At 37.7% G+C, this 25,002-nt stretch overlaps 1 protein-coding gene and 1 non-coding gene across 3 annotated transcripts; both read right to left on the bottom strand.

The window, feature by feature from the left end:
- Positions 1-318: 318 nt before the first annotated feature.
- LOC104109468 (uncharacterized) lies at positions 319-12,164 on the bottom strand. Of its 2 annotated transcripts, none has more exons than XM_009618788.4 (13): positions 11,725-12,164; positions 8,598-8,781; positions 6,525-6,593; positions 6,345-6,443; positions 5,460-5,539; positions 4,526-5,348; positions 3,692-4,377; positions 2,609-2,693; positions 2,410-2,461; positions 2,280-2,329; positions 1,002-1,049; positions 708-896; positions 319-624 (listed from the first exon to the last, which is right to left on the bottom strand). In XM_009618788.4, exons 1-12 carry the CDS (start codon positions 12,036-12,038, stop codon positions 720-722), a joined length of 2,667 nt encoding a protein of 888 aa, XP_009617083.1. In that variant the 5' UTR covers positions 12,039-12,164; the 3' UTR covers positions 319-624; positions 708-719. The 2 variants fall into 2 exon arrangements, with proteins under 2 accessions (XP_009617083.1, XP_070042240.1); XM_070186139.1 differs by lacking the exon at positions 11,725-12,164 and adding an exon at positions 10,140-11,698.
- A 10,798-nt stretch (positions 12,165-22,962) lies between these two features.
- On the bottom strand, positions 22,963-23,069 carry LOC117279889 (small nucleolar RNA R71). Its single transcript, XR_004510328.1, has one exon. It is a non-coding gene; the product is annotated as a small nucleolar RNA R71 (small nucleolar RNA).
- Positions 23,070-25,002: the final 1,933 nt, after the last annotated feature.

Raw genomic sequence — 25,002 nt, 5'->3', positions numbered from 1 at the left:
CAGAATATAATTTGAAACAATATTTATCTCATATTTGGTTATAGATATTCGCTAATCCTGAAATAAATTTTATACTAAATAAGTGGGATTTTCTATCCCGCATAAAAAAGTGGGATAATTTTATCTCACCATTGTACTAAACGACCCCTAACAACTATGTTGAGTCAAACGGATTAAACATAATATAGATAAGACTGGTTATAACATGTAAAAATGACCTTAAAAATGTTACATCGTTGGTAAATATTAGTTAAACTCATTGAACTCCTTGCGAAAGAATTTAGTTCCTACCACATGTAAGTAATATAAACACCAGGGTAAAACAGATTTACATGTATTAATTGCCTAATGGATTATAATCAATATGTACATATATTAGGGAAAGCCAGTTGCCAGCACCGCCTTTTCCCCCTTTCCACTCTAAATCCTAAGTACAATGGATATACTAATATATATTCTTCATTCAACTAGAACTTCTGAATCAAACTGATACAAGATTGGCATTCAAAGAAACTAAGTTGGACCAAAAATATGAACCCCAAGATTTCAGTTTCAGAATAATGTCTGGCACACTTTAGTAGGCCTCAAACTATAGAGTTGGACACATTAATTTAGTTGATGCATCTGAAAAAGGCAAGTGAATGCATTAAAATTTATTGTAAGACAAAGTTTAGAAGTAGAAAAAGTAGCAGGGAACTTTCGTTTACCTCTTAGAACGATCAAATGAGTTGTACAACAGCTGCTATGCGCAACGCTCCATTTTGGAGAAGGTCGGCTACTTCATTAAACAACAGGGCCGAGCGCCAGCCCCATCCTTTGGGAGCTTTTGGGAGAAGAGTTCCAGTTTGTTTGAAGCTTCCAAACACCATCACTTCTCTCTTTGAAGGACATATCAACTGGTTTACCAATTATTGACAGGAAAAAAAGAAGCCGTTTTTAACATGATATTCTGGAGAAGATACCAATATAAAGGCATTGAAGCTTAGCCTTTGTAAGTTCACCTGATATCTAGCAGTAACCTTTTCACGGGAATCGACATACATATGCACCTGAATACACAATACAGAAAAGATCATCATGGACAGAGAAATCAATATTAACCTACAACTAGTGTTTTGAATAGCGTGAGGCGACAAAAAGCGATGAGGGCCCGCTTCACTGAGGTGAGAAGCGAGAAGCGTAGCGCTCACCTTTTTTATGTGAAGCGCCAATTAATACAAAAAAATAAAATATTAAATTTGCATATATAAATAACTAAAAACTCAATAACAATAGCATATTAATAAATATATAAATTCAAAAACTCAATAGATAGAAATCAAATATTTTAATATACTGTTCATAGAGAGAAATTAATTGTAATTAAAGAGAGAAAATAACAGTTAATTGTAATTGTAATTATAGAGAGAAGTTAATATGCAAGTAATTGTTTACTAAACTGGAAAAAAAATCAAAAGAGAGAAACAGAAGAACAAAGAAGAGCAGAAGCAAAAACAGAGGTGAAAGAAAAGAAAGAAAGAAAGAATATTTCTGCTGGAAATCAGTTGTTGCCGGAAAGAAGAAGAAGAACAAAGAAGACTTAATACCTGAAAAAGAAAAAGAAAAGAAAGAAGAGAGGCTTACTGCCGGAAAAGACGCCGGAAAAACAGAGGCTTACTGCCGGAAAAAGAAAAAAGAGAGGCTTACTGCCGGAAAAACAGAAGCTTACTGCCGGAAAAAGAAAGAGAAAAGAAAGAAAGAAGAAAGAAGAAGAAAGAGGTACCTGAGAGTCGAGAAAACCCTAACTTTTATTTAAGTCTTCTTTTTTTTAAAAAGCTATGCCTCTGTCGCTACCTCGCCTCTGCCGCCTCGTCGGCGTTTTTAAAAACGCATCGCAACGGACCAAAAAAAGCGTCTCAGCCACGCTTCGCATCGCTGCTCGCTATTAGCGACGTAGCGAGCGCTATTTACAACATTGCTTACAACTTTGTTAAAAACAAGAGAGAAAGGAAAGGAGGAGAAGGACCTATCAGATTTTACTTGTATAAAACATTCCAATTAATTAGCAGCTCGAGACTTCATACACACACACACACACACACACACACACACATATATATATATATATATATATATATATATATATCTGTTCATGAATGGTTCTTTTTTTTCTTTGAATAATATATGTTCATGAATGGTTTTGGACTTTTGATCAGGATTAAGTATTAGAAAATAACATGCTGTTCCACACTTAAAAAATAACTTCAATTTATTCATGAAATTACAAAGGAAAAGTTCACCTTTCTAACTGGATCAGCTATTTCTGCCTTTCTTCGATGAAGAAATAGCCCTGAGATAACAACATACCAATAACGTTAGAAAAGAGGTCTATTTTCATCATGCAAACAATTTGGAGGAATACAATATTACCAAGTGTTCGGCGTCCCTGAGGGTCTTCATCACTGAAAGCCTGTACACTAACCTAGAGGATGCAAAAGACCAGATTCATTAACTCCTTAATGGTTGCAATAGCAAAAATCTCTTGAACAGCACACACAAAATAGTTTACATTTCCCCAAAGAAAGATGTGAGTATTGAAATGCAATAAAGGGTTGAAAGATTCACAAACCCTCCATAAGGAACCAGCATAAAAGAATTCTGGAGAGTGTTTGACTTGGCCATCACTAAGCCTAAGAACATCGTGAAACTCAACCCTGCGAAGCAATTCAGGTGTAAGTAGACACCCTTTTTTAGGTCATAAAGAGAACAAAAGGATTCTATTCTCACAAAGAGGACACTATATTCAGAACACATAATAGAAGGAAATTCACACCAAACAAAGAGGTCTGGCTATGGCAATACCAATATCACGAAATTGAGATTCCTGCAATTTGAGAGATTGATTAAGGATGGATTTCATTATCTGAAGAAAGAAACATTGAGAGGCGCATAAGAATCTCCCCGTCTCAACTGTTAATTTGTTGGTCACAAAAAGGTAATAAAACATTTTCAGGAAATTCGAGTGGTTGCATCTCTTGAAGGGCAAACGGTACATGTTTTTGTGCCAAATGATCGCATCTCTTTAGGGGGAAAAGTTACATCTTTCTGTTCCAATCCTAAAGAGTAGAACATGGTAGATCCGAATCTCCTTTAAACAAGTTTGACATGTGGTCCCTGACTTCTACATGACACCATTACTATAGAATATATGAGAAGGGGAGCCTTGGCGTAGCAGGTAAAGTTGTTGCCATGTGACCAGGAGATCACGGGTTCAAGCCGTGGAAACAGCCTCTTGAAGAAATGCAGGGTAAGGCTGTGTACAATAGACCCTTATGGTCCAGCCCTTCCCGGATCCCGTGCACAGCGGGAGCTTAGTGCACCGGGCTGCCCTTTATATAAGAGTTGAAAAGGTGAACGCATAAATATGGACGGATGGAAAGCTTTATTTGCTGTTTCTGAACCAACAGATAAGACGAGCAGTTTCTAAAAGATATGGAAAAGTCCACCTTAATACAAATGTGAACTGGTTACACTTCATCTTACACTATAATGAAAACAATATTCCAGCATGTTGGCCGTATTTGTCTCTTCAATGCAAAGTGAATAGTGAACATAAAATTTCTTCTCAAGGTTTACAAATTACCTGGCTAGAGCAACACAATTGAATACTTCCAAGATTTTAAAACCAAACATAGCAGAAAGAATAACTTACCCAAACCGAAAGGGAGGAAAGTGACTTAAAGGTGTTTTCATATCCAATGATATAGAAGTATTTCCATTCTCCCACTCAATTCCCATTGCATGTTCAGACGAGTCTAGCAGCTGGGGGGAAATACTGCTTGAACTTGGGCCAACAGTTGGTGATCCTACTAGTCTGTTCTGCACTTCTGTCTCATATCCCTTCTCTGCCCGTTCAACATGAATATTAGCACTACTGCTTCCTTCTTGGCTAAGCCCAACCAAAGCAGTTAATCCATCTCCAGCAAGATCCCCACTCTGTTCTGCTCTATTTTCTGGGTCATCATTGGCAGGAGACTGTTGACAGTTCCGGTTGCCCATACCAAGTGGTACACGAGAGAAAACAAAACGAGTTGGAGGCCAAGCGACTGCAGGTACAAACGTAGTTCCACGCCCAATACCAGCTAGCCCATCAATGGGGCGTCGAACATGAACACGGACAGGCCTAAACATGCCACTTCCTTCCCTGTGAGGGGAGTCAGTGACATACATATTTCCTATATTGCTAGATTGATTACTCTGATCATGCTCTGGCATGTAATATCCAGTAGTTCCACGTGAATGTCCGAATGGCTGCCGACAAGCACATGCCATACTCACAAGACAGCAATTTTTGCATGTGTCAGCCCCAATTTCTTGCACCCGCTGGCTTAAGAGAATCTGCAAAATACACAAGCAGTTTTAAAGCAAAAATAAAAATTAGGAAATAGGAAATCTACTATGGTTAGGAATGTCGAAGGGCAGACTATTCTGTCAGCTATCAAACATATAAAAAAGATCAAAGTGGGGGGAAAATATAGTTACAGACCTGCAGCCATAACCCGTCGTTCACAGCTTTGCAAGGAAAACCTATTTCTTCAAGTTGTTTTCTCACACTAAGAAGTGCATCAAATGACATGTTACAATATAGAAGTGAGCCACCCTCAAAAACGTTGGCAAAGGCATCATAATCTTCTCTACTTACTCCAGAATGAGCCTTTAGGCAAGTTTTGACTTCTCTCCGGCCCACAGTTCTACCACCCCAAGATAGAGGAGTGAAATTGCATCTTTCCCATTCATTCGGAATCATCAAATTACAGGATGAGCCCATTGACGAGAAGTTCCTCTGATCCCCACAAAGCCAACTGTTGTTATTCAATTGATAGCATGAATCTTCTTCAGATGGCCCCTCCACAGCCATACCATTGCCCCCTAATCCACTTACTCCAGCGCTAATGGGCATTTCAATATAAGAACATGAAGATCTGACTTCATCAGCATATAAGAATGAGTTATTTGATGAAGGATGTCCACTGCCGCATGGGCATCTTGACTCCGAGTCTGACTGAAGACATGCTGATTCTTGCATCTTTTGTTTAGAGTTAGTTACCTCAGTGAGGGATTCAACACCACAATCTGCAAGCTCAACCAAGATATTTTGAGCGGTGTTACAACCATCGATTCCATCTTTTAAGCTTAGGTGTCCTAGTTCAGATTCCACTCTTCTGTCCTCAGTTAAATTCTTTGGCACTGTTCTGGGAATATCAGAAACTGTACTTATTCCAACTCCAGAACTAGGACTTTCTTCTTCATGATGCTCTGCCTTGCAAAGAGCATTTTTTGCAAGAAGCGTATATGAAGCTAGTTCAAACCTGCTCAAATTTGCAAGCAGAAAACCAAGATACAGAAAGAGTTATCACGCTAAAATCAAATTTCAAATGTCACTTTAGCAAGTCCAAACAAAAAGCAGCCACAGTTCTCACCGTTTCTTTTCGGTAGGGACCCATAACTCATCTGAGGTCAGTAGTGCATTTAGTGTTGGAGCAGAAAGTTTTGGAAGGACCTGACATTGACAGGAGGGTAACAGGCCAAGTATTTATCATCTCATGGCCTTCATCATAGCCAAATAAGAAAGAAAATCATGTATACAAGAATTGAAATCAGGGATTATCTTAAGAGCAAAGCAAAGTTTTCACATGCTTATGTACAATTGCTAGGACTCGAAGCCAGGTAACTTGCTTTAACGAAGCTACTAAAAAGGGAAATGAACCCACACCAGAAGATATGCAGGAATCCCTGTGTATGTGCAATGCTTGGAAATAGACTGCTGTAGATCTTTTGCATTGCCATTTCATGGATTGCAACTCAAGATAGAACTGCTATCTCAAGTTGCATCACATGTTTGAGAGAAGGCATTTACATGATAGAATTTCAACGTTGAAAAGCGTGTACCACTTAGCCCTTGCACACATAAACACCATTTTAACACCTTGAAGTGAAAGGGCAGTTTGGTAAAGACAGAGTTAAGGTTTCATAATGAGTTCCGATCAAAAAGAGGTTCATAAGAGTTTGGAATAACTGAAAGTTCTCACACGCACATTGAGAGAGGACTTTACTGATCAGTTGCAATAAATTAGGAACAGAAGCGTCTTTTCTAGAGAAACTCAGTTTCTCCTGAATATACGCCATAACTAAAGTCGGCTACACAAATACATGTGGTGCAACAGAGTTCCTGCTCGGCTTTGTAATATATGGCACCAGAAAAGACAGAAAACACAAAAGCTGCTGATTTAAATAAAAGGAGAAAGTAGAGAGGGAACTTCCGAGATTCACTGATTTAAATCTTAGCATTAATTCCAATTAGTTACCTCTTTCAACTCCATGGAACCACTTTGACATAGGTATCCCCAGCAAGCATTTCTCACTCGTTCGCCATGTATACCATAATCTTGGCTTTCTGCGAACACCTAAACCTCCACAACAATGTGGTCAGTAAAATACATGAATGCACGGATGATGAAGTATAAAATATCGAACAGCAATCTAACCTGGTATGTTAAGAAATTTGACGTCCACAATTCGGATATGATAAAGTCTGTGCATATTGCACATAAATCCTGCATAAAATTTTAAATCTGTAATGTCCGGGGAAGAATATTGATTATCGAGCAAAGGATTGGACACATCATTCAGCAAATTCAGGCAGATCTTTCTTTTTTTTGGTTGATAAATCAAAGTAACTATTGATAACAAACCAAAATGGTGTCAGACTCAGATCAATGGAATTGTACATCAAACCTCCCAAAAATCCAACCATCTATAGAGGGAGGTATGTCCACTTTGGACAAAATTATAACAGGAAAGAATTAGAACTCTTGACTCTTGATATAGGGCTCTCGACATCCTCAAAATTGAGGACATTTTTCAAGTGTTCTTGATATTCTGGGTCATGCCTTTAACCTAGGAATTATTGAAACTTTTGTGGAACTTTGATTGGATTAAGAAAAAATGATAAAATTGGTTCATATCATTTTTGATACTCCAGTTACTTCTGTTTCACAAGAAAAGCCTGGCTATGTTTACGATTCCTTTTTCCTCGTGAGAAACTTTAAAATGAAACAACAGGAAGAACTAAAAACTTAAGTTTGACCAGAATAATTAAGAAATACAGCAAATTGGTATATAAGAAGTAGAAAAAAAACATTTTTTTTAATAAAACATCTTTAATTGATTTCAAGATATCCTTAGAAGAATTGCTGCAAATGATCATAATGCAGGAAGTGTACGCAGGACAGATATTTGATAAACAAAAAATCATTTCCATTCAAACAAGGCCAAATACATACACAGCCCCTTAAAGTTGGCACCATTTTCCATTTGAACACCTCAACTAACCCTTGTACCTATTAGACACTTTAACAACCATTATAGTGTACCTATTAAACACAAATCACTAACATATCAAAAGAGTGATTCTCACTCATATATGGGCGCGTGAATTATGCTTACATGGCACCAAAATCTCCTCCTCTCTCAAAAACTGTTCCTCCATCTTCTTCCTACTTTAATTTCCTTCAATCTCAATTTTACCTTCTTCCGTCCACCCTCTATTCTCACAAAAAGTAAACATCTGAATCCCAACCCCTCCATGGACTCAAACATCCCCCATCATTTTTTCCCCGGACGTCATTCTGCAAAAAAAACTATTGCTAAGATCATTGTCCATACTTTCCACAACACCTCACCACCATAGAATAAAAAAAAAAATCTTGTGACAAACGTTTAATTCAATTTAATTCAATATTATAGGAAAAGCTGAATTTTTGTTTAACAAGGAACAGAAAACTTATCTGTAAACAAAAGACTAAATTACAAATTAGGACATAGTTTTCCAAATAAAATAAACGGTTTAGGGGATGGAGTGACATTCTTACGAATCGTCATCTACTTAAAACTCTTCGACTGAGTGTGTGATAGTGCACAATGTGGATATAGGGCAGTAGAGAAGCAACTTAAATCTTAGGCCTGTAGCGGTTATCTCTGTTTTTTGTGCGGTTGCAATTGAATAACACAGATGAAGCGGACTAACTCGCTAGATCTCGACCTGTGTTATCTATTTTGGTCTGACTGAGCTGCTTCATTCGCTGCATATTGCTGAGGGTCGTTTCCGATGGCGTTTACGAAGAGATGTCGCCAAGTTTTTCTGTGTTTGGTGGTTGCAATTGAAGAACACGAAGGAGAAGGAGAAGAAAAAAGCTTTTTTTTTCCTTTTGTTATTAGACACATGTTACCCAGTGATTTGTCCGTCTTCCATGTCAGCGGACTTGCAAATCACGCGTTTCATTTTTAAGAGGGATTGAGACCCAGGTGTTCCATAGGTACACTATAGTGGCTGTTAGAGTGTCTAATAGGTACAAGGGTTAGTTGAGGTGTCTAAATGGAATTTGGTGCCAACTTAAGGGGCTGTGTATGTATTTGGCCTTCAAACAATGTACAGAAGTTTTTCACAATGCATCTTGCAAAAATAATCATGTTTCCATCCCTTTGACTAGACGAAACCAATGGCGATTATCCAGAGCACAGGACTGATAGGTAAGCCATATATGCTTCACATTTCAAACCTGAAGATCAAGAAAGGATGCAGCAGCAAGAACACGGAATGCATTATTATCGTTAAGCTTTGGATGGTGTCCATACAGATATGCTAAAGCTATTGCAGTAGCCTCCCCGTTGACATTACTATCATCCACTGTCAAGGTCAAAACTGGAGCTTTGGCTTCTTTCCATGGTCCCTGAAGCATATTCCTGTTCATCAAACAAGACATAAAGTTGAGTTCAAGAAGGTACACTACTTGTATGCAAAAACAAAAAGTATTTGTGTAAAAATGCAGCCAGATATGAAGGCAGATAAAGTAAAGAAATGTATCAGCCATAACCATACTTTTGAGGCATAGTAACAATGTGCAAGCCCAGTCAAAATTTTTATTTAGAGTATTTACGGTGTACCAAACTACCCTTACAAAAAAAAGGTGTACCAAACTAAAGCAACTTCACTTTCTTATAACTGGATTCAGTTGATAAGAGGTATGCAGGGTGCAAGGAGTAATATGTCTGAAAATGGTTGAGAAGGGCAGCAGTAAATGATGCAATAATGGTTCTTTGACCTAAGCCCATTGATACTAAAATCTTTTGTCATGTATTTGTTTCTTTGAAAATGAAGCGGAGAAGGAATAAAGATGGTGACAGCCCAAAGATAGAAGCTTGAGATGCAGCAGTTAGTTCTTTCTTGAATCTAAGAATTCCCAACATCACCAAAATTTGAGTAACATCAAATTTAGTTAAAGAAACCACCTTCTGTAAGATGTTAAAGTAGCCTTCTGATTACTTGTTCTATCGCATAATGTCCCAACACTGCTTTTTAGAACTACTTAGTCTTCTACCTCTATTTTTCCATAATTATACACAATTAGGTCAGTGCATAACCATCTGTTTTGTACCACCATTCTATGTTACAGAGGGTTCATTATTTCCACTCATTATCATCCCAAAGAATTTGCAATCCATCCATTTTTCTATTTAATGTGGTAAACCCCAAATCCCTGTCCCCGAACCTCTTTCTCCTTTGGTGACTTAAACTGCCAGCCTCGTGTTTGGAGGTGGATGCCTATCCAGGAGGCACTAGTAAGGCATCTTATTAGGACAGCATACAAAATGAACCTGGCACTTCAACATGCAGGTATACACTGATAGAGTTCAGTGATTAGGGATACAAAAGGTGCAGGTTCATCTACATGACCCTAATTTGTCAGGATGGTAAGTTTTATAATTGTAGTTCCCGATTAATTTGGGACCTTCTAATCTTACATAATAATAAAGAATGTTAGTTAGCTCTTTATTTGCTTATCTCGCCCTTCTTTTGTTTTATTCGATTTTAGATGGTAAAAAAGAGAATGGAATTTCCGATCTTGTATGTAGCCAGTCATCAAACATGCAATAAATGAGACCAGAAGAACATGCCGTCTTCAATTACAAATACTAACCATATGGCTGTTGCTAATTAGATGATTACAAGAAACACACATTGAGGACGTTGAGTAAACTTGAACTGGAACAAGTGCCTGGGGTGCAAGAGCAGTTATAGATACATGAAGCTAGTACTTTACCAGTGTTTTATCGGTGGCAAAGCAACAATTCTCGAGTTATTACTCCTTCCGTCCCCAAAAGAATGACAAACTTTGCAGTATGAGGGTTAACACATCTAATTTCGGTGTGAAATCAGATACATCAATTTTATCACTTTTTTTAAAAATAAAGTTTACATATTTAGATACTACAGTAATTGTAATGCAAATCACATTTTTTGTTAAAAAGTACTTTTAGAATGTCAGAAAAAGTTGTATTCAAATTTCAAAAGAAATTTTTTTTATTGTGATTCTCCAAGTAGAAAGTGTCAATTCATTTTTGGGCAGTGTTGTCAAAGGCACGCTTAAGCCCGGTTGAGCGCTTCGCTTCGCTTTGTGGGCGCTTTAGTGTCGCATCAAGGCTCTAAGGCATACTTTTCCTTGCCAATGTGTAATCCTGAAAATGCGACATTAAACATTTGATATTTCACTTTATCGTAATTTTTTTCAATTTCTTTGTCCATATATTTGTTATTCATGCTTATAATTATTAGTCTTGGACTACATATACATATTTTTACTTTTTCTCCAGTTGCGCCTTTTTTCATTAAAGCCCACGCTTTATTTGCACTTTGCGCTTAAAGCCCCAACGGACCTTAGAACTTTTTTGCGCTTTTCGCCTTTGATAACACTGTTTTTGGGAGCATGCAGCAATAGATACTGAGAGAAACCACTATGAAACCAGCTAGAAAACATCAGATTCTGCAGAATAGCCATTAATGAAGCAAAAAAACAGAAAGTTTTGTACTTTTCCAGCTGAATTATCAATGCAAGCCAACCAAATCATTATATAAAAACAAAAAGAGAAAGAAGAAAAAGAAAGAACCCCCACCAAGAATGGAGTTGAAGGATGTAATGGAAGACCCAAAACAGAGAATAGAAGTCCTAAACTAAAAACTGCAGAAGTTTCATATTCTTTTAACGGATAATTATCAATGAGCCAAACCAAATTATATCAGAAGAAAACCCACCAAAAACATCAAACCTTCTGAAACTACCCGTTAGTGAACAAAAATAAGAAAGTTTTGTACTTCTCTAACTGCTACTGTCAATGCACGTAAATCTATAATATAACACAAAAACCCCACCAAGAAATTAAAGTTTTTACTCTCTAACTTGTATAGTTTTGTGCTTTTCTAACAGATAATTATCCAATGAGAGCCAAACCGAATTATATCAGGGAAAAAAACCACCAAATACATCAAACCTTCAGCAAAATAGCCATTAGTGAAGCAAAATTACAGATAGTTTTATACTTCTTTGACTGATAACTACCAATGCCAGTGAAATTATGCTAAACACAAAACCCCTACCAAGAATGAAAGTTTTTCACACTCTTACTGATAAAGTTTTGTGCTTTCTAACTGATAATTATCAGGAAAAAAAACCCCATCAAAAACATCAAACCTTCAGCAAAATAGCCATTAGGGAAACAAATACAGAAAGTTTTATACTTCTCTAACTGATAACTACAAAATGCATGTGAAATTACACTAAAACACAAAAAACCCCACCAAGAATGGGATTAAAGGGTGTAATAAGAGACCCAAAAAGGCGAAAAAAGAACCTGAAATAAGAACTACGAGAAAGGATTAAGCGATGAAGGTGATAAGTAGAACCCATAGCTTGAACAATGACATCAGAAAATGAGCCATTATTGAAGCCTTCTAATTGAATATGATCACAAAGGGATGTAAGGTTACAATCCAATGCTCGAAGTTCATTGCTTGTTCGGTCGTTATCGGAGTGTTGCGACTGTAATTGTGTTGTTGAGGGTTGTTGTCTTGGAGTTCCCATATGTAAAGATCCTCCGCCGGTGGCGCCGGCGCCGGTGAAGGTTCTCTGATGCTGCTGCCGGTTAGGATTATACTGTGGTTCCATTGTGGTGTAGCCAAATGGGTGCGGATCGGAAGAAGTTTTTCCGGCTAAAGCGGAGTTATCGGGAAGTTTTGGAATTCAGACACAAAAAATTTGTAGTTTGGGAAAGGGCAAAAAAAAAAAGAAAAAACAATGACAAATATTGTCCTTATGTTTGGGATAAATTCCTTGAACATTCCTAAAAATATTTTATCTTTCACATTTATCAAAAGTGAGCCTCCTAAATATTTAACAAACCTTTGTATGTTGGATATAATGAGAATTGTTTAAAAACTTATCTATATATCTATATATATCTATTCCATCTACATCTATATTATTATTATTATAAAATAAAAGTATGAATAAAATATTGAATTACAAAAATAACTTTTTAATATTAAGCATAATAACTCATAATAAAAGGACATAATCGTAATTCTAGATGTTAACCTTGTAATCCTATTAGTTTTATATCATAATACTACACGCTAGGAATCCTACATGATTACCTTTAGGAATCCTATTAGTATACTTATTTTTGGAAATAGATATAGCCTTGTAATCGTATTACTTTTAGGATATACTTCTTAAAATTTTTTTATTACTGATCTAATTTGAAAACATATTATATTGTCCAAATTTATTTAAAAATAGTAGAGTATATAATATTATAAATGCACGAATATAATATTGATAGACCAAAATAGCTCTAAAATATTAAACAGAAGAACTCATAGGGAAAGGACATAGTTGTAATAACTTATTTTTTGGACTACAATGACTCTATGTTAATATTTTAATATTTAATATTTTAAAATTAATATAATCTTGTCTATTGAATTCTTATTATTACAAATATGTAGGAAGGTTTACTAAAATCAATTTCATAACAATCTTCCATATTGGTAATACATTACCACTCTATAATATTCAATACCAAAATTAAATAAAAGTAATGCTAAACGGACTGCATAAAGCATTAAAATTGACAAAAAAAAATTCCCACAATAATATATTATTATATTGTATTTGAACTGCTTTCCTGCTCAAATAATATTTTTTTATTATTAATTTTTCGCATAATATAGAAAAATATACCCAATTATTAAAGAACAACTAAGAAATTTTTTAAGAATATAAATGTGTGAGAAAAGAAAGAAAAAGGTTGGTAAGAGACAATACCACTAATGATTTTGTAAACAAAAAGATCTAAAAGTGGAATGTCATCGATCTTTTTACTCTTTGAACATAAAATTTATGGTGGATAAAATTATAATCATGGTTAAATATTCAAACATGAGATGATCTAATATTAAGAATCTAAATTAACAGAAAATAAATTATATTTTTGTTAAAACCAAATAATCAAATCTTTCAATTAATTATTTAGCAAGAAAATCCAATTAAATTATTTTTCAAATTCATCATATGTGTATTATTTTTCAAGTTAAAAACAAATCTTAGGATACATAAATTTTTTTCATAAAAAGAGTGTTAGAGATTTTAAAAAATAGATCACAAAGTAAAAAAGATTAGTATAATATTAAGAAAGCTATACAAGTGTTTGAGGAAGCACAATCAAAGCTAAATCATGAACAAGAATAAGTTTTCAAGACTATACTACAAAAAATCAACTCTGATATAGCAGGATTATCCTTTGCAGATGCCTCCAGCGGAATTGAAATAATATTCCTATATCATGCATTACTTGCAAATGTCAGATCAAGAGGCATGATATCGTTAGCAATAAGAACAAGTGAGGTACCAGCAACGATTTTATTATGAGGTCGTACAACTCACTTCAGATTTGATATACCTTTTCAAATAACTGAAATAACCATCACAAATATATCAAATCAGAGCAATAGTGCTAAATTTATAAGGAAAGCAAAAGTGATAATATGGGATGAAGCGCTTTTGTCTAAGCGTCAAACGATCGAAACAATCGCATAGAGTTTTAGAGATATATTGGATATCGATGAACCGTTTTGTGGAAAAGTAATAGTTTGGGAGGTGATTTATGTCAAGTACGATCAGTAGTTCCAAAATTGACCAAAGGAGAAACTGTAAAAGTTAGCTTGCCAAAATTATACTTATGACCTCAAATGAAAAATATTCAAATGACAAAGAAATATAAAAGTAAGAACATATCCAACATTCAATGACTTCTTGCTTCGTGTCGGAAACGAAGAAGAGTATCCAATAAAAGATGATTGGATCTTCTAGAACACTTGGTTATCAACACCAATGGTAATAGTAGTGCATTTAATAAGGAAAATATTTTCATCATTAGATTAAAACGTAATTTGTACAAATTTCATGATAGAAATTAAAGAGCTATCTTAGCTAGTAGAAATGTCACGACCCAAAATCTCACCTGTCGTGATGGCGCCTATGTCAATACTAGGCAAGCCGACAATGTCAATAAATCACCATATCTTTTAAGTTTGAAAACATAATATTTAAATTCAGCGGAAGAAATCTCACAAATACATATATAAACATTCCTAAAACCCGTTGTCACTGAGTACATGAGCATCTAAATGAATACAAGGTCTGACTAATAAAATTACTGTCTGAAAATATAGAACAGTACAATAACTAAAAAGGAAGGTAGTCAAAGTCTGCGGATGCCAAGCAACTACCTTGATAATCTCCACAGAATAAATTCAAAAATCTAGCAACCGCCGTATCCGGGAGTACCTGGATCTGCACACGAGGTGCAGAGTGTAGTATGAGTACAACAACAACAACAACAACAACAACAATAACAACAAACCCAGTATGATCCCAACAGGTGGGGTCTGGGGAGGGTAGTCTGTACGCAGACCTTACCCCTACCTAATGCAGGTAGAGAGGCTGTTTCCAATAGACCCTCGGCTCAGGAAGGGTAAGAAGAAGAAGAGGAAAGCAAGGAAGGAAGAAAGAACGAAGAGAAAAGAAAAATGGAGAGATAAAGGATAAGTAGTACCAAATAATAGCAACAGGGAATACAATCCCTGAGGCGAACAAAACCACATAACGTAATAAAAATCTAAGAATAAGAAGGGACATGCATGATACTAAGACTATCGGTGAACAACTAAAAACTACTCACTAACCTTCGACCTTAATCCTCGACCTCCACACCCTCCTATCAAGGGTCATGTCCTCAGTGAGCTGAAGCAGCGCCATGTCCTGTCTAATCACCTCTCCCCTATACTTCTTAGGCCTACCTCGACCTCTTCTCAAACTCTCCATGGCCAACCTCTCACACCTCCTTACAGGAACATCAATGCTTCTTCTCTTAACATGTTCGAACCATCTCAGACTCGACTCCCGCATCTTGTCCTCTACGGAGGCTACTCTCACACATCCTATCTCTCCTGGTACACCCACACATCTATCTCAATATCCTCATCTATGCTACTTTCATCTTCTGCACGTGGGAATTCTTGACTGGCCAACACTCAGCCCCATACAGCATAGCCGGTCGAACCACCACTCGATAAAACTTACCCTTAAGTCTTGGCGGCACATTCTTATCACATAAAACATCGGAAGTGAGCCTCCACTTCATCCATCCTGCTCTGATACGATGTGCGACATCTTCGCCAATCTCCCCGTTACCTTGGATAATACACCCGAGATACTTAAAACTCGCTCTCTTGGGGATAACTTGAGCATCAAGCTTAACCTCTACGTCTGTATCATGGGTCCCGTCACTGAATTTGCACTACAAGTATTCAGTTTTGGTTCTACTCAGTTTGAAACCTTTAGACTCTAAGGTCTGTCTCCAAATCTCCAACCTCGCGTTAACTCCACTACGCGTCTCGTCAATCAACACTATATCATCGGCAAATAGCATGCACCAAGGCACCTCCCCTTGGATGTGTCGCAACAATACATCCATCGCCAAGGCAAATAAAAATGGGCTAAGAGCCGATCCCTGGTGCAATCCCATCACCACAGGGAAATGCTCTGAGTCACCACCCACAGTCCTCACCCGAGTCTTAGCATCATCATATATATCCTTAATCACCCTAATGTACGCTACCGGAACGTCGCTAACCTCCAAACACCTCCACATGACCTCCCTCAGGACTTTATCGTATGCTTTCTCAAGGTTAATAAATACCATATGCAAATCCTTCTTCCTCTCCCTGTACTGCTCCACTAATCTCCTTACCAGATGAGTAGCTTCCGTAGTCGAACGCCCCGGCATGAATCCAAACTGATTCTCTGAAATAGACACGCACCTCCTCACCTTGTCCTCCACCACCCTCTCCCAAACCTTCATAGTGTGACTGAACAACTTGATACCCCTATAATTATTGCAATTTTGGATATCACCCTTGTTCTTGTAAAACGGAACCATCGTACTCCACCTCCATTCTTCAGGCATCTTCTTCGTCTTAAAAATAACATTAAACAACCCAGTGAGCTACTCCAAACCTGCTCGCCCCGCGCTCTTCCAGAATTCCACCGGGATTTCGTCTGGCCCTGTCGCTCTTCCCCTGCACATCTTACGCATCTCCCCTTCCACCTCCTCTACCGTAATCCGCCTACATCACCTAAAATCCCGCCGACTCTCGGAGTGCTCCAACTTACCCAGCATAATGTGTTTATCCCCCTCCTCGTTCAACAGTTTATGGAAGTATGTCTGCCATCTTCTCCTAATAAGTGCCTCGCCCATCAACACTTATTGAGTACAACTAACTCACTAAGTAACAAGACTAATCTTTGGGCTGAAAATAGTGACGGGCTCAGCAGGTACAGTCCGATATAGAAATAACAATACAAAAATATAGGCATACTTTCAAGTTCAACAGTTACTCTCAGTACAAATAAAATAGATCAATTCTAAAAATGTGAGGAATATGACATCTCTGTATCTACATGCCAATGTACATACTATATGTGATGCACCTTCGTGAAAACTCTGTGTACTCACGATCTAAAATAATCAATCACTCGGTATTGTATATGGCCAATCCAGCCCAGGGAAGATCCATCCCAATATATATACATAATAACTGACATCCAGTCACTCAGTACTGTACAAGGCCAATCCAGCCCTGGGGAAGATCCATCCCAAAATATATATGATTTGGACAAGATGCATGTCCATGGAAAATCCATCCCTCAATATAAATGCTTCGGGTAAGATCCATGCCCAGGAAAAATCCATCCCTCAATATAAATGCTTCGGACAAGATCCATGCCCAGAGAAAATTCATCCCTCAATATAAATGCTTCGGGCAAGATCCATGCCCAGGGAAAATTCATCCCTCAATATAAATGCTTCAAGCAATATCCATGCCCAGGGAAGTTCCATCCCTCAATATATATATCCATAGCAAGATCCATGCCCAGTGAAGATCCATCCCAAATATATATATCAACTACGCTCACTGTGGGGGTGCAGACTCCGGAGGGGCTCCTTCAGCTCAAGCGCTATAATAGCCAGATCCAGGTATAAATAAATAAACATGTTGCGGCGTGAAACCCGATCCCATAATTATAACTCACAAATCAGGCCCTCGGCCTCACTCAGTCATAAACCTCTCCAGTCTCTTGGGCTCACAATGATATGAAAATCAGCCCGACATGATGATATGATGTATCAATGAATGACAACAGAGACTGAGACATGATATGCAAATAATAGATGTGACTGAGTACAAATTATATTTTTAAACAGTTTAATTCAACAACAGCACGACCTCTGTGGATCCCAAAATATATCAGCGCATAGCCAAATCATGATCTTCAACACGAGTCTCAGCTCAATTTCTCTAACACGTGGAGGATGTGCGGATAATGTCATTTATTTAATTATACAACTCCACGGAATCAATTAAGTCACAATTCCTATGATGCACGCTCACACGCCCATCACCTAGCGTGTGCGTCATCTCCAAACAATTCATACAACATCTAATTCAGGGATTCATACCCTCAGAACCAAGTTTAGAAGTGTTACTTACCTCAAACCGTGTAATTCTTTACTCCGCTAGGCCCTTTCCTCGTGAATTTGTCTCCAAACGCCTCGAATCTAGCCACAAATTATTCGATTCAGTCAATAAAATTTAATGGAATTAATTCCATAAGAAAATACTATTTTTTCAACAAAATTTGAAATTGCACTCAAAAATCGCCCGTGAGGCCCAGTCTTGGATCCCGACAAGAGTTACAAAATATGAACGCCCATCCAACCACGAGTCCAACCATACTTGAAACTTACGGGAATATCGTAGAATTTAATTCTAAGAGAGTAGTTTAGCCAACATCCCTTGATGGAGCTCTTTAGTGCTACTAAAACCACCCACTACTCTTACAACTTCAATCTACATCAACATAATTCAATTGGACTAATATTAGTAAAAATTTCCAGGTTTTTGGTCGTTTTGGCATTTTATCAAATATCTAGAGTGCATAGCATTCAACTACCTCTAGTAATGGTGTTTCTTCATCCAACAATCCCTCCTTCTCACCAATAAGAGATACTAAACCATCCTTTGTCTACAAATTACCTTCTTTAGCACCATTGCAATCATCAATGAACTGACATCCACCCAATTGTTACTAATTAATTCATTACAAAAATCTCTACAACACCCAATAATCTAGTTGAAGTATTTATGGCTTCCAAGCACCATCCAATAAGTGCTAATGCTTATTTATTGCTCATATATTCACTAACAATCCATGATTATAGGTTTAAGAGTGAAAGAATACCTCTTGAAGACCAAATCTTGAAAGTCAACTTTTGGGGTGTTCTTGAGATTTTGAAGAAATCCTATGGAATCCAATACAAAATCTTATTGTAACTAGTGATTGAGAAGTAAAATCATCATAAAAACACTCTTAAAAACTCACCTTAAGTGTGTATTGGAAGCCTTGGCCGGATGGGTGATTGAGAGAAAAGCCCTAGTCTTGAAATCTTTTTATTCTTCTCTCTCCCCGCTCATGTATTAATAGGCCCAGGTACAGTATTTTTCCACTGGTGCTATAAGGCTTTAGCTCACTGGTTTGCTAAAATCGGATACAGTATTTTTCCACTGGTGCTATCCCTATGCTATAAGGCTTTAGCTCACTGATTTGCTAAAATCGGATACAGTATTTTTTCACTGGTGCTATCCCTGTGCTATAAGGCTTTAGCTCACTAGTTTGCTAAAATTTTCAGCTTCCCTCTTGTGCTATAGTTGCGCTATGGGGAGATAGCTCACTGTATTTTCTTTAGTTTTATTGCTTTGAAATTAACATCCAAGGGAGAAAGTTCTACAACCTTTGTACTAATTGATCTACCTCGGCACCACAAAATCTTAATTTTCTTAGCAAAAATTTTCCGGGGTCGTTACACATAATTCAACATCCGGTCAACCTTTTCAACTTCAAGTTCTAAACCTTTGAACTAAGTATTCCAAATCATTCCAAAACCTCACCGGACCCGAACCAATCAACTCGGTAAATCATAAAACAACTGAAAAACATAACTTGAGCAGTAAACAGGGAGACGGGATTGTAATACTCAAAACGACCGGCTGGGTCGTTACATTCTCCCCCACTTAAACATATGTTTGTCCTCGAACGTGCCAAGAGTTTTTTCCAAGCCATCACATCAATATTCAATCTTACCATGCATATACCCAGGGGTGTTCCCACGCCACCCTATTCCATGGACCTAACAACACAACACAATTGAAGATCATTATGTTAACTTTAGTCCGTAAACTTAGAACCCTATTTCCAATATCCAGAATTTCTTCCAGACTCGAGTCTCACATCTACACATTGTATAAGTTTGAACAAGCTGTATTCAAGCCATAACCATAATCCCAGATATAATCACATAACATACTACACAACTCGCATACTTGCAGCACTATTCTCGATCACATTAACTACTCAAAACCAACCTCGTACTAGTATTAAACACCATATCAACCAAAACCTCATTCCAAAACTTTCATACACTGGTGATAGTGACAGACACACACGGAATCTCATGACCCCTTATCAGATCAATAAGTTATGGAGCTCTCTCGCCCCAACCAGAACCATAATCACTTTCTAAGCCGACTTTCATTATTATCCTTCCGAATATACTGTAATCACACATGATAGTACCCATTCTAGGTCCAATTACCTTATATTATTACACATAACTATCCCACAGACAAGCCACTCCAATATAACTCAAGCCATAACGGCGCAATTCGTGTACCCAAAAATGGAAATGTCTCAAAGAAGAGAACCGTATTTCAAGTTCAACAAGCACCATCACAACTGTAATGCTATAAGCTCATTATATATAATAGAACCAAGACACCCGAAATTAATAAGAGTAACCAGCTCTTCTAGAGCTCACATTATCATCACTCGCACGGACAACTCACGTGCTATAGTATCAATATCTGGACTCGCATGGACAACTCACGTGCCAATGATATAATCTTCCTGGCATGGTCACAGGCCTCCAGTCCAAGAATATCATACAAGAGCGATCAAATAAGTACATATATATATATATATATATATATATATATATATATATATATATATATATATGATAAATGAATTATGATTTTCATTCTCCTAGACTAGTACCAATAACACGCCATGGAGTAGGCAGGTGCAAGGTGTGCTATCACTACTCAAATCGGTAAGTTAACGCAGAGATATTAACTACCCAAACAGGCCGAAAGACACAAGTCCCATTAGCACAACGACCCCAAAGAATTAACCTTGCCATAACATCACCAATCAATTTCATACTTCGTGCGCACTACATCTTTCAAAATAACAATTTAATCATTTCATGGTTTTTCATAAAGTGCAATATAACCCGCATTCAAGAAATTTTCTAACTCAAGTCACCCCGACCTCAATCTCTGCAAATCATAACCGATTCACATGTATGCCTCAAACTGAAATCAGTACAACACATAACTGATGTGTGGCTATAATTCCATAGTTTAGCACATTATTTGCCTTGAATTTTATATGATTTAATGATAAACTACACTTTAATTATGCGTAACAGAGTCTATTTTATGTGTAGGTGAATTAGAGATGAAAGTAGAGCAAAAGGACTACTTAAAGTCTAAAGTGTGCTCGAAAACAGCTGAAAAGAAGAAAGAAAGAAGTGAGCAGCCTACAAATGAGGAGGCTGGCGAAGCCACGCCTAAAGTGGGCGTTAGAGCTGGCGACGCCAGGCCCGAGGCGAGCTCAGGCTGGCGGTAGACCTCGCGAGGCCAGGTCTGGGCATGCACATTCCGAGTTTTAAAGACTTATTTCGTCTCCTGGTTTGACTAGGACTTGGCCTACACGTTTAGGTCTTTTCCTACACATATAAATAGACCTAAAAACGCCACTTTGGAGGACTTTTGCAACCAGAGGCAAGGATAGCTCGTGGAACAACTGTTGGGAGTTAGACTTATCGATTTCTACATCCCTTTATCCTTACTTTGTAATTTAATTATGCATAATACTTTGGATATTGTGACTATGAGTATGAGTAGCTGAACTTCTAATCTAGGGTTTTGATGAAACCTATTGGAGTATGATATTCATGTTACGTTAATATAGATTTGCCGTAGTATTTTCTCTATTTGTTCAACTATATTATTATTGTTGTTGATTGAAGTTTCCTCAATCGACTGTGCCTGTTTAGTGTGTATTACTTTGGAGAGAGTACATATTTAGGTAATTGTTGAACAACATCACTCTTAACGTATATGAGGGATCAATACGAAGAGTTTAAAAGTGGGATTAGGGATAACGAAACCTTGGTGCGATCCGAGTGCGCCGTAATTAATGCTAGCTAGCGTAATTCAGGAGAATATGTCTAGTAAATTGTGGTAATTACTCAGGAGAGAGTTACGACAGTCAGAGTGCTCATGATCGATAGAGAAGACTTAGGCAAATTTATAGAAGATGTAGCGGAAAAGATTCCGACAATAGGGGAAATCACAACCTTAGATCATTTCAATTCTTGTCTACAACCCGTAGTAGTTAGTTACTAATTATTGCACTTTCATTACGTAATATTTAGTTAGTAAACATCCAAATTGTTACTTAAATATTCCTGAAGATTGATTGCGTGAGTTTGTGCGAGTCTAGTAGCTATGTTTGATAGGTTAATTCCCTGTGGGATTCGACTCCGGACTTATTAGCCGGAATATATTTGCAACGGTCGCTTAGTCCTTTTTATAAGGCATAGTTGGGCGTGATTAAATTTTTGCGCCGTTGCTGGGGAATTAACAGTGTATTAGTTGCAGCTAAAACAATTGCTAGAATTCTTAGTGTAGTCAATTTTCTTCATTTTTTAAACCAAATACATTAAAATTTTAACGTTTGTAGTCTTGGGTGTTACAGGTGCATGCCTAGGAACTCATCGAGAACTGGTGAATTTCTTGAAGAATTATCAGATCCTGAGAAAGTTTTCAAGTCATTGAATTGTGCAAACAAGAAGGACAAACAGCAACAAAACTCAACAGAATGAATCGAACTAGACATAGATGACGTAATAGAAAATCCAAATAACAGAAATAATGACCCGAACAATCAGGGTGTGGCGCCTCTTGTGCCAGAAGCAGCCTTGTATGATTGGGCACAACCCACCGCCGAAAATCTGGCTACCACAATTACAGTCCCTCAAATACAAGCAAAATCATTTCAAATCACAAACAACATGCTACATTTGTTGCAGAACAAGGGACTATTTTCAGGGTCTTACATTAAAGATCCTCAGCAGCATTTAAAACATTTCCAATCGATATGTGTCATACAAAGGCAACCTAATGTGACACCAGACGCAATAAAGTTGTTATTGTTTCCATTCTCGGTGACGGGAGAAGCTCATACTTGGCTTAATTCACTCCCCATAAAATCCATCACTACATGAGAGGAATTAGTCAAGCAATTTGTAAACAAGTTCTACCCACCCAATAAGACTGCCAAACAAATTGATGAGATATTGAGCTTCAGGCAGAGACCAACAGAAACACTACAAGAAATGTGGGAGAGGTTCAAGGGTATGCTTGTTAAGTGTCCACATCATGGAATTCCAGAGCAAATGTTGGGGCAGAGGTTCTACATGGGATTGGCAGACAACTTAAAGGCTAATGTTGATGCTTCAGTGGGTGGAGCATTTTTGAGCAAATCATTCAGAGAATGCAAGATCCTACTCGATAAAATGGCTCAAAACTCAGGATAGATGACAAGAGACTCTACGATCACTCCTGTAGTTCACTCTGTGGCTTTGGATCCAAAAAATTCTATAGCCGAAAATATGGCTACTCTAATGACGCAAATGAGTATCCTCACCAAAAAGATCGATGAATCAGGCCAGCAGCAGCAGGTACACATAGTTGACGCAACTAATGGGGGCTTATGCACACCATACATTAACCAACCTTATGTATGCTCGTGGAGTGCAGAAGGTGACCACCAACACTATTAGGAAGATATGAACTATGTAGCCAACTATGGGGGACAGAGGCAAGGTGGTCAGAATTGGGGTCAACAGAATCAACAATATAGACCAGCACAACAACAGTATAATAACAACAACAATCTTGGAGCTATGTGACCACAGGGTCAAGTGGTGCCTCACCAAAGGCAACAGGGTTACAACCAGCAAAATCAGCAGCTGGCTTATCAACAACCTCAACAACAACAGATTGTGAGACAAGATAATGGGTTTGCTGAACTTAAGGGAATGCTGCAACAATTTATTGGGTCCACCGGAAAAATGCAAGAGAGAGTGGACTCATATGAATCAGCGATAAAGGGTATTGAGTTTCAATTAGGAAAGATTTCTATGGCTTTAAACAATCGTCCCCAAGGGACGTTACCTGCAGACACACAAATCAATCCAAAAGATCAGGCCCCGAAATAACTTATGGCAGTGAGTTTACGAAATAGTAGAGACCTAGATCTGGAGCAAGAGATTGCTCTCGAAAGTTGACCTACTGAAACACTTGTGCCAGTACCCATCGAGATTGATGATTCAACAGGGTTAACTGAGGTAACGGTACAACATGCACAAGAGAGCACAAGCAAAGAAAAAAAGGTTGCGAAGGAGACTGAGGTAGCCCAAGAAACGACAGTAGAAGCAATGTCTGAGCAAGATAAAACTCAAATCACAGGAAATAAGCGACCTCCAACACCATTCTCGTAGAGATTAGCAAAATATCAAAAGGACGAGCAATATAAGAAATTCATGGAGATGTTGAAATAAATACAGGTGAACATTCTACTGATTGATGCATTGCGAGAGATGCCTGGGTATGTCAAAATGATGAAAAATTTAATGTCTTGGAAATTCGACTTCCAACACCTATCCATTGTTACATTGACACAGACCTGTAGTGCAGTCGTGATGAGACCTATAGATGAGAAGTTATCAGACCCAGGGAGTTTCACAATCCCATGCACGATAGGCAACTATGCTTTTGCTAAAGCATTGTGTGATTTAGGGGCAAGCATAAACTTGATGCCCTTGGCTATCTACAAAAGGTTAGGCATAGGAAGAGCTAGACCCACGTCCATGTTAGTACAGCTAGCCGACCGGACAATGAAGAGGCCCTCTGGTATCCTTGATGATATATTAGTCCAGGTTGGGAAGTTTGTGTTCCCAACAGATTTTGTCATTCTAGACTACCGGGTTGACGAGGAGATTCCCATAATTTTGGGAAGACCATTCTTGGCCACTGGGAGAGCTTTAATTGACTGTGAATCTAGAGATCTCAAAATGAACCTAAATGATGAAGAGATAACATTCAACGTGCAGAAATCTATGCGGTGACCAAGTGAATTTGCTAACTGCTCTCTAATAGAAGTCGTGGATGTAATTCTGGAGGAGGAAGATGAGACCTTGAACGCTAAAGACCCTCTAGCATCCTGACTGTTGAACTTAGATGAAGTAAATGGAGAGGACTTGGCTGAGTGGGTGCTAGCTCTTGAAAGCCAAGGGTTTTGGAAAAGAGAGCTCGAA

Source organism: Nicotiana tomentosiformis, chromosome 9 (assembly GCF_000390325.3).
Source record: "Nicotiana tomentosiformis chromosome 9, ASM39032v3, whole genome shotgun sequence".
In the NCBI taxonomy this organism is placed as follows: Eukaryota; Viridiplantae; Streptophyta; class Magnoliopsida; order Solanales; family Solanaceae; genus Nicotiana; species Nicotiana tomentosiformis.
The sequence above is the reverse complement of the archived record's forward strand: the minus strand, read 5'-3'. Positions and strand labels throughout refer to the sequence as shown.